General features: G+C 40.7%; 1 protein-coding gene across 1 annotated transcript in view; it reads right to left on the bottom strand.

Moving 5' to 3' along the window:
* LOC123985666 (collagen alpha-1(XXVI) chain) overlaps positions 1 to 9541 on the bottom strand; it is a 22967-nt gene extending 13426 nt beyond the window's left edge. The window contains exons 1-3 of the mRNA XM_046073412.1: positions 8920 to 9541; positions 8594 to 8716; positions 7864 to 7967 (exon numbers count right to left, since the gene is read on the bottom strand). Coding sequence (XP_045929368.1) covers positions 7864 to 7967; positions 8594 to 8716; positions 8920 to 9095 — 403 coding nt within the window. The 5' untranslated portion in view covers positions 9096 to 9541. The remainder of the gene's footprint in view (positions 1 to 7863; positions 7968 to 8593; positions 8717 to 8919) is intronic.
* Positions 9542 to 10529: the final 988 nt, after the last annotated feature.

Below are 10529 nucleotides of genomic sequence, written 5' to 3'. Positions count from 1 at the left end.
AATCTAGCATAAATGTGAACCAGAGCAAAACAACTGTGAATTTATGTTTAGTTTTTTTTCTAAAGGTGGCGGGCGGGATGTCTGTTCCTGCAGCTGGAATTTAATTATGTTGGGTTAGAAAACCAAACTTCCACTGTGCTCAAGCTGATGTTTAGAACGGGACCGGAGCTATAGGGTCTGTTTGGATCCATAATTACACCATGGCAACATAAGACAGGGTTATTTTTCTTGGACTGTACTCAGCTCATGGGAAAGATTCAGAACAGTGTTGTCTTTAGTGGGAAGCCAAGTAAACAAAAGGAACTGCAAACTTTTTCTGCTCCAAAGAGAAGTGAAGGAAGGATGTGTATGTTTGAGTTGATCAAATATTCAAATGTTACATCTTGTCTGATATTATTGGAAATTCACTGAAATTTATTCCAAGGCTAGGATCATTCTTTTTAAATTCATCATTTCTCCATTGTGTTTTGTTATTTACATGAACGACAGAGCAAATGCAATATTCCAAGACAAGTGAAAATATTTAAAATGACCATGGAAACAGTATACTTAACCATAACCCTAAAATGTTATTAGTAAAAAAATATCAGACTGTTGGGTAATGCAGCATGCAAATGGATTACATGTCCATAAATAACATCATGTGGAAGCAACACTGACATTAGTCTTATGTGATAAGCTCAATAGCTAAGTCTGGCGATGAGAGACTAAAGCAGACTGGCTGCTTGAATCAAGCTCCCTCCAGGCAAAGCACAGAGTGTAAATAACATTAAAAAGACTCTTGGACGATAAATCTTCATTTAAACATCAGAGGAACCAAAACAAAGAACATATTTCATGTCAGCATTCTACAAAAACAACGACCAGTTTAATGACTCATTGCTTCCATTATTGTGTGGTCTACAATACAAGACAAACCAGGATATATTGGCAAGAGTGTATGTCAGACTATGGGCATCATCTGTTCAGACAGCTACATTTCCTACATTAGACCTGGATACAGATCAAAGAAACCACACGCAGACACACACACGCATCGAAAACCTCAACCACAAGACAAACCATGACGCACACAGCTGGGGACAGTCATTTTGATTGCCACTAAATTCTTTGCTCTGTCTGTCTGTGTGAGCAGGACAGAAGGATGATGTATTGAAACATCTTCTGGGACCTTCTTAAGAGTTGCTGTCACATACCCAATATACACAAACAAGTGTGTGCCCAGTCTGTAAGCTCTTTGTGTGTGTGTGTGTGTGTGTGTGTGTGTGTGTGTGTGTGTGTAGACAGTCTCTAAGAGCTGGCTGTGTCCCAGGAGCCTGCTGTGTGTCGGCCCCAGCCAGCAAGTGGTCAACTATTGCTGGCATGGAGAACAGCTGGCACAGAACACACGCCCACACAAACAGACAGACAGACACACACACACACACACACACACACACACACACACACATACACTCCTACTGTCACAAACTCTCTCACTCACTAAATCACACACCCACTTTGACTGCGGTGGCTGGTGGAGGACGGTGAACGGAGCTTTCTCTGAAAACCAAGATGTCTAGTAGCCCACAGTGGGACCATTTAGCATTTTTCACCATGATGCCAGTTGACAGGCCACACACCATTTATTTTAACTGAGGCTTTGCAACCTTTTGCAAGCAAGAAATACTTGGCGATTGACATCATTTCCAATAACCTTTGATGTGCGGTGCCATTATTTCATGCAGAACAAGATATGACTATATAATAGACTTCAGAACCACAATGAGGCACCGCTATTAATCTGACATTCCTGCTCACAAAATGCAGCGACTCAACAGGCGTTGTTATGAAACAATGACAGACTGAATCTCTTCCAATCTGAGAGTGCACCTAATTTCTCTGTCATACCCTCATGCTACCAGAATGCATGCACACATTTGATCACGCTGCACTCTGTCCGGCCCTTCAGGCAGCAGACACTGCTGTGGTGCTGAAACGCTATAGCAACACATCATCCACAGTTAGAGATGGATGGCCCTGCTGGTGCACAGACATAGAGTCATCGTCATGCTATGAGATGATGTTGTGTGAATTCGGTGAAGGGAGGCGATCACACACTGATCGGCTGAAATAAAAGGCAACATTTCTGAGGTTCAAATGGTTTTGTCAGCTGTGTCTGATGAAGCAGAGAGAATGAAAATGTGGGAAACACAGACAGAAAGAGGAAGAGTGGCAGAAAATACCAGCTCACAAGACATATCAGAAATAGTGTAAGTATGAGGTGAAAACTTGTGAATGCCACAACAATGTTGGGGTTGCAAGAAATACAGAATTCTCTTTGAGCCCTGATTATTGATTTTCAGAGGCTGAAACACGTCGACAATCCAAGAAAGTAGAGACTATAGAAGTTATGAAAGCCAGCAAGTCTACTGTTGGTTATTTATAATGTTTTGATGTAAGTTGGAGTGTAAATGTAAAATTTTGGGGCTTTAGTGGCAATACTGTTGTTTGTGGCAATACTGTTCAATCGGTTGGATGATCAATTTAGAGAGAAGTCCAGACAACTGGATCACGTGAAATTTTGTATAAACATTTCATGGTCCCCAGAGGATGAATTCCACTGACTTTGGTGATTCCCTGACGTTTCCTTCGATTTTCAGTTTGAAGTTAAATGTCTCAACAACTGGCACAGACATTAATTTATCCCTCAGGATGAATCAGGTGATTCCTAGATGCCTCTAGCGCCATCATCAGATCAAAATGTGTCAAATACTTTGGATACATGGTAAACAAAAACTAATGGCATTCCCATCAGCCTCAGCTGCACTTTGTTTAGTGCTAAGCAGTACATCTTAGCATACTAACATGATAAATTAATTAAGTTTGCAGGGTGCTTTGGATACATGGTAAACAAATATTGCTGCATGTTAACACTGTCATTGCTGATACATTAGTATTTAGCTCAATGCTTGTTGTGCCTAGGTACAGAGCAGCTAGCATGGCTGAAGACTCACAGTTTTGTTTCTATTTTGTGCATAACTTAGTACTGTGTGTTGATAAGAGAAGCCACCTCAAACAACATTGCCGTGTTTCTTAGCAAAAACAAAACAAAACACAAAACATTTCAAATGACTTCCAAACTTGCAAGTGGAACATTTCCAACAGGGCTTGAAGACAGCACACACACCCTTTTAACAGGCAAAGCTTTTTAGGAACTACCTAACTCAGCATAAACAGATGTATGGAGTTGCCGACAGAGAGTCAGAGGGACAAATGGAGGCAGGAAGACCCAATGATAAGCTGATGAAAGAAATGGAAAAACACAGAAGGAGTGTGGACAGATAGATCATCATCCATCAGGCAAATCAGACTAGGACCAGGAACTGCTAAGCTATCCCATAGCTCCCAGCAGGTCAAAGGGTACCGTCTGGCCTACATTTGAGCACAGCCAGGGATGTAACAGAGACATATCCTCACACCATAGAGGCTGCAGTCTAGAAGAGCACATGTGGGATATGGTTCTGTTTTATCACTTTACTCCAAGGAGAGGAGAGCGGCAGATCTAAAGGACATAGGAAGTTAGATAAGTGGAAAGCAGCAAGGACTATAGAAGATAAAGAGCACAGCATTGGCAAGAAAAGGCAAGCGCATAACAGCAAAGGCCTGCAAGGGAATGAGAGCAGATGATAAAATGGAAAAATGGAAGAAATTTATTTTAGAAATAATATAATAAAGCTGGTGTTCTAGATAATCCCTCCAACAATAGGATTTAACAGACTTCCCTCACTTCCTCCTCATCCAGTTGCAGAGGGGAAACAGTGACTTTAGCAGCTTCATAGTTGTAATGTTTACAAATTAACACGTTTGACACACTGAGCTTTCAGCCACCTTTTCACCTCTTTCATGAAATGCATCGTTAAACTTAACTTTAAAAAATCCTGTGCTGGCACACCCAGCATTAAACTTTGTTAAACTTCTTTTCCGGAGCTTTTGCATGAGATCAAAGGTTACTGCTTCCATCAGGGGAGGTCCTGGCACTTTCTTTTTAGATATGGTTCCCTCACACACAGACGTTACCCATGATCCCTACTGTTAATATGATCATGTGTACAGATAGGTGCTGGGGTACTGCTGTGACGGAGCGGGGCGGAGGGGGGCAGAGGCCAGCAGCAGGGTAATTACGAACACATTTCTCCCAAATGTGTTCCATGCCGTCATGTGTTAGCACAACTCTGCTGAAAGCAAAATGTAAATCTTGAGATGCACTTTACATAGCCAGCACAAACCAGACTGTCAAAAATATTGACGGGTCAGGGTGTCAACCATATGTAAACGCCCACTTTCCATTAGCAAACACAGAAAAATTCAGGCTTTGCAACCAGCTCGGCTGTGGGGCTCGGCCACAAGCTCCATGATATTTCAGAGTGTTAAAAGGTTATAACAGAGGCCAGAAAAAAAAGCACACACTAATGCGGCAAACATATTAGATGACCTGTAAAAGCCAAAACCAACAGTGGAAATACTTGCCATTGCATATTTAATGACCAGCTCAAACTACAGCATCACTTTTTCAGGTTTGTTCAGATTCAAGTGCTGAATGTCATTTTTTGCTGTCATTGTTGCAGATTATTTTCTCAGTTAATTGTTGGGTGTAAAAAATGTAAATTGTAAAGTCCAATGAAACGTATTCAGATTCAGACAACAATTTCAAATGCAAAGATGTTCAGTTTAGTATCACACCAGACAAAATAAAGCAGAGGAGGCTGCGTTTAGCATTTTGTTGCTTGAACAATTACTTGAATTATTATTATTATAGATCAAATAGATCATTTTTCAATCAATTGACTGATTAATTGACTAATCATTTCAGTTCTAAACATTTTGACAGACCTGTGAAACATTAATTTGGTCTGAAGGAAGAGGCAAGAAACTTGAATCCTAAACCCTACAAACAACATGATAATGTGTCTAGTTGGCCTTTTTATTGTGTAGTGCATTCCTTTGTATTTCAAAACAAAGAAAACACTTCTCAGATCACAGCAGACCAAGAACATTTACAAAACAAAAGAATGAGACTTTAGAGTAAGGCAGAAAAGGATTCAGGGTTCAGAAGACAAAAACAACAAGAGCGTGCACAGAGGTGAGAGGAACAAGCATCTCCTCGACTTACACAGATTTAACTTCAACTCTAGCCTTCTCGTATCTTTATCTACATCTCTGAGGGCCTCGGGGACCTCTGAAGTGGAGCCAGAACCCCATCAAACTAAGACCAGAGGTGATGTCATCTTCATTGGTTAAGGCTGTCCTCTGATAAAACAGCTGGCCCAAAGCCCCATTACAGCAGTTTTCTGCTACACAGAGCTGCATGTAAAGTGTTGGCTGAATAAAGACACAAGGATAAAGGGACAAACGCTCATACAGGATTCTGTTACCAATCAAAATTGTCCACGCTTATAGGAATGGTTCAACATTTTGGAAAATATCCTTATTCGGTTTCTGTGTTAGATGAGAAGACTAATACAATTCTGGTGTCTGTACAGTAATAATTAAGCTGTCGCCCACCGCCAGTTAGCTTAGCTTAGCACAAACAGTGGAAACAGAGGGGAAAAGCTAGCCTGGCTCGGTCCAAAGGCAACAAAATCTACCAAACAACACATCTGAAGCTCGCTAATTATCACGGAATACCTTGGTAGTTTAATCCCAAACAAAAACCGAAGCATAAAGTTTCATAACAGAAAAATGTCTGTATTTATATAATTGCTATCCAAAAATGAAAGCCATGAGGGCAATATATCTTGAAAATGGCCAGCCTATAAGATCTTTACACTATTTAATACAAAGCTTTTCTAGAAGAACTAATGAAAACATTTGTTTTAAAATGTTCTCCTATGGTATTATTTTGAAGAACAATCATTATTTCCAATTCCAGTTCCTGATATAAATTTAAACTAACTGAATTCCCCGACTATTGCACAGAGGTTAATCTACTTGAGGAGAAGCAGTCTTCAGTCAGAGCTGTAGCCTGATCTTAGCACGGTCACGTATGTTACAAAGACCTGGAGGAGTGTCACGCTCATTAATCTCTGTGGGGCCACTTTCCCACAGAACAGGCTCTCTGCTCTGCTGCCGTCTGTGCAGCTTGTAGCAGCTGGAGCCCTGTGGGACAGAAAAACACTCCTCATTATCCTTCACTTCTCTCGTCTCTTCTCTTGCTACATAGCTGTTCCTCCGCTGCCAATTCTAACACCTTGTTGTTTCTTGTGCAGTCGTCCTAACTTTCTCCCCTCAGTGTCCTCTCTTTGTCTGACTCCGACACGCTGACCCCAGCCAGCTCTCCCTCCACACCTCAGTGTGAAGCAGACTGTCAGTGACATCAGCCTCTGTCTTTAAGGTCTCCTCTCTGAGTCAAACTCTGTCTCTCCATATGGAGGCAATTTCCCCCCTTGTTCTATAGCCATTAGAACTTGCAAATACATTTCCGCAAACGTTAAATAAACAGCCAGATTACTTCTTCACACTCCTGCAACCACTTTGGTCTCAAGTGAACTATAATCTCTGGCAGTACAGACTGAGCGGATATGGCTATGTGTTAATCTTTGTGTGGAATAATATCCACGGCCGGGTAAATAATGGTTTCCAAAGGCTTTGTAATAATGTCTATGTTTATATATCTGTGTTTAGTATTACTGTGTGTTTTCTTAACTCGTGGCAAATCCTGCCCATCCAAATGCAACAATGAATAATTCTGCAAAATGGAACAAGGTGTGGTAATTATGACCAATAAGCAAAACTTGCTCATTGAGGTAACTGTTAATCTTGGACAAATGTGGACAGACCATGTCAGTGTTTTTCAATTACATACAAAATTGCTGTATTGGCCAGCGCAAAAAATATCTACCAAGCTGCTGCTGGGTGTACTAAATAATTTTAATAGAAAGTTGTTAAAATAACTCTAGCTCACCCAATGCTGCCTTTGCCAATGCACATTTTAAGCACACTTTTACAGGCATCTGCAATGTTTAAATTACAATATGTGAAAACATGTTTGTCACTGTGGTTGTGAGCAGTGGACATACACACACACACACACACATATATATATATATACACAGCGTTAAGGAGGCCAACATTAGACCTCCATCCACCCTCCTGCCTGGGTTCTTCAGGATGCCTGTGGTGGCTCGCCCATGGGTGTAAATTTTAGTCGTTACTGGGCTTAAAGTCTGCGGTCTGTGGTATCCAGAAGCAGTGCTGCCCCTCACCGAGACCAAGACCACCTCTCACTTTACAAGCTGCTCTGCTGGACGTTCCTCTGAGGATATTGGGAGAGACAGGCAAGACTGCCTCTCTGCTGTCTGCAATTAACAGAGCAGTATGGGTGTGTGTGAAGTGCACATGCTCACACACACACACACACACACACACACACACACACGTACAAAGAAAGCAAGATACAGAGAGAGACAGGGATTTTAATCCTCCTTCCAGGCACAGGACCATCTTGAATGTAGGGCTGTATAAGCAAAGGTACAAAACCACAGAGCACAAGATCTATTTCGACTGTGACTGTTAACTGCAGTCTGTGTTCCCAAAAGTATCCAAAAACAGGCTTTCAATCTTGATTCAAAACAACTTAACAATCATATCAATAGGCCAACTCCTGCACAGAAGGACAGTTAGCAAGCTACCCAACTAGACACCACCAAACATTAAAAAAAAGGCACTGATGTGGGTAAAGCTGCCTGGTGCTGCTAAAAAGACACAGATGCCTAAGAAAAACACATGGCTCTTTATTTCAGTCCCCAAGAGACTCTGACCACACTCCTATTAGAGAAAGTTGCATCATGTGAAAGAAGAAAAAAAAGAAGCTAAGAAACTCACCTTCACGACACTCTTCTCCCACAAACCCTGGGCAGCATCTCCACTCCAGTGTGGTAACCTGCTTGTAGGTAACCTTGAAGGACGGCCTGATCAGGGTCCTGTAGCTGTAGAAAGCAGCACATGGACACTGATTTAAGGGACATGTGGTGTAGCTACACACAGAAACACACACATACCGTACATACAGTACAAACACACAGACATGATCAAACTGCCAAGTGTTATTGTCTGATTCTTTCTTGTTTTTTCAGTATTTTGGGACCTTTTTTTGACAGTATAACGAGGACAGAAATGAGAGAAGAAAATGGTTGACCAGATTTGAATTGGGAATGTTAATTATATGTACTTTACATAATATGTCCATTTTATGCAGCATTATCCACTTATAATAGTTAGGATTCAGTCCCTTCTTTTTCAGAGGGAAAAATTTTAAAGACTTTCAGTTGATAATACTTGCATCATTGGAATATTTTTATGCAGTACAGTATATTTAGAGTGTTGTCCTATTAATAGTTTTATTTTTGTAAAAGGTGCCAGTATCAACACTTTTAAGTGTTAAAATAATGCAGGACAGATGCCCCATGGCCCCCAAATCACTAAATCTGCCCCGGCCACCATACAGGATGATTCTGAACAGAAAACCAGTATCATTATCACAGACAACTGAAAGAGGTCACAAGAGAAGAGGACTTGGCTGAAAAGGGGGCAGCTGTGAGGACTCTGAGAGTACCTGATGACTTTCGAGCAGGGTCCGGGCCATCGACAGCCCTGAAACACTCTCTGAACTGTGGTTTCTGTCCCATTGTGCACCTGACAGGACACTGTTCTGGAAACAGTATACTGACACCAGTTCCTGAAATACAAATGAAATAGATTTCACACTTTAAAAATTTGTATGAGAGAAGTCATACACAATCAATAGCCCAATGGAGTCGAACTAATATGTAATGTGCAAATGTGAAAACGTGGGAAAATAACAAACTGAAACACTAACACTAGGATTACATTTAACATGTGCAGTAAAAAGGCGCCATTCCAGTGCGCACATGTGCTCACCTGAGTTGGGTACGGGACCCGGTATCTGGCGGCCCAGTGTTGCCGCTCTGTTCCGATTTGATGCGCTGCCGTTGCACAGTGATGCCTGGAAAGCGATAAACAAACCCTGTTCCCAGCAAAGGACAGACTAAACTCATGCACATGCACAACGCGTAGAGGAAAGATAAAGCTATCATGGTCTCCTTTTGACGTATCCCTGGGAGAGATATCCGCAGATTCCGAGGATTTTCAAGTAAATCCTGAAGTTACAAATCCCTCTTTGGCAGATCTATGGTGTCTGAAGTGGAACGGGGAAAGAAAGCCTAAGCAAACCCCAGTGAAACCATTAATGAGTTGGTCATGTCGTGTTCGAGAAACAAACTGGCCCTCTCAAGAGTCTAAAATGAATGACACACGGCCTCTTCCTATAGAATAATGCGGTTTTCTGACGTTTGACATCGTGCCGACGACTGAGGAGTCAAATATCTAGTGTGCGTAAAAAGCGGCAGAGTGTGAGTGCTGGAGACTGAGTGCGTAAAAGCGCATCTGGTCCCGATCGAGAAACCTTCAGTTTTCATATGTTATGATGCGAATGGCCAAAAGTGAACTCTATCGCATTGTCTTTGTCTCTATTCTGACGATATAATGAGCAATAGCCTACCCGATAGCCCATCATTTCAGCCTACGTAAATGTACAAACACGAATATGAGCAATGTCATTATGATCTTACAGTAATCTGATCGAATGATTTGGAATAAATGCAGTCGTTTTCAAAACTATTTTTCCTTTTGGATGCTAACAATTGGGAATCTTTTGCCAACGTATCTACAGATTTAGTACCCTAAATTATTATATAATAGCAGCACATTTAATGCTTTTAAAGAAACTTTGATGACCCAAAACTGAATCCAGGGTTTTTTTTCTATATCTAAATCTATATATAATCTATAAACCTCTGATGAAGAAGAAAACTGAGTAAAAGGGTTAGTCCAGTGATATTAATGATGATATTATGATTAGGCTATAATTTTGATTGACTATCTCATAACTTCGACTGAAGTCAAAAATGTGACTAAATATCTCATGATTTTGATGTAGTAAGCCTGATTTTTTTTGTTTTAACTTTGGAAGTAAAAATATGGATTTATTACATCATCATTTTGAATAATTAGCATAAATCAGACTTTTTGATTGATTATCTCACAGTTTTGACTTTGGAAGTAAAAATATGGATTTACTACCTCATACCTTTTTTTTTATAGTGAGACATATTTAGGCTATTGTTTGATTACCTCAGTTTTGACATTGAAAGAAAAATGTGGCTGTGTTACCTCCTAATTTTGAATCAGAAAGTTATACTTTTGACTGTAATACTTTTGGATTAACGTCTTATTGATTGATTTAGTAAGCCAAGTTTTTACTTATTAGGCTATCTCATAGTTTTTACAGTTTTAAAAGTCAAAAATTTGGCCTATCTTACACTCCTGACGTATATTTATTTTTTGTTGAGAAATGGAGAGAAACAAAAGGGTAAAAACTGGTATTTTTCTGGTTTGGTTATGGGGACCAACTGGCTGGTCCCAGTGGCACCAGTGAACAGAAATGTTGCGGTCGGCAGCGCCCCCTGCTG

This window comes from Micropterus dolomieu, linkage group LG17 (assembly GCF_021292245.1).
Source record: "Micropterus dolomieu isolate WLL.071019.BEF.003 ecotype Adirondacks linkage group LG17, ASM2129224v1, whole genome shotgun sequence".
Classification (NCBI taxonomy): domain Eukaryota; kingdom Metazoa; phylum Chordata; class Actinopteri; order Centrarchiformes; family Centrarchidae; genus Micropterus; species Micropterus dolomieu.
The sequence above is the reverse complement of the archived record's forward strand: the minus strand, read 5'-3'. Positions and strand labels throughout refer to the sequence as shown.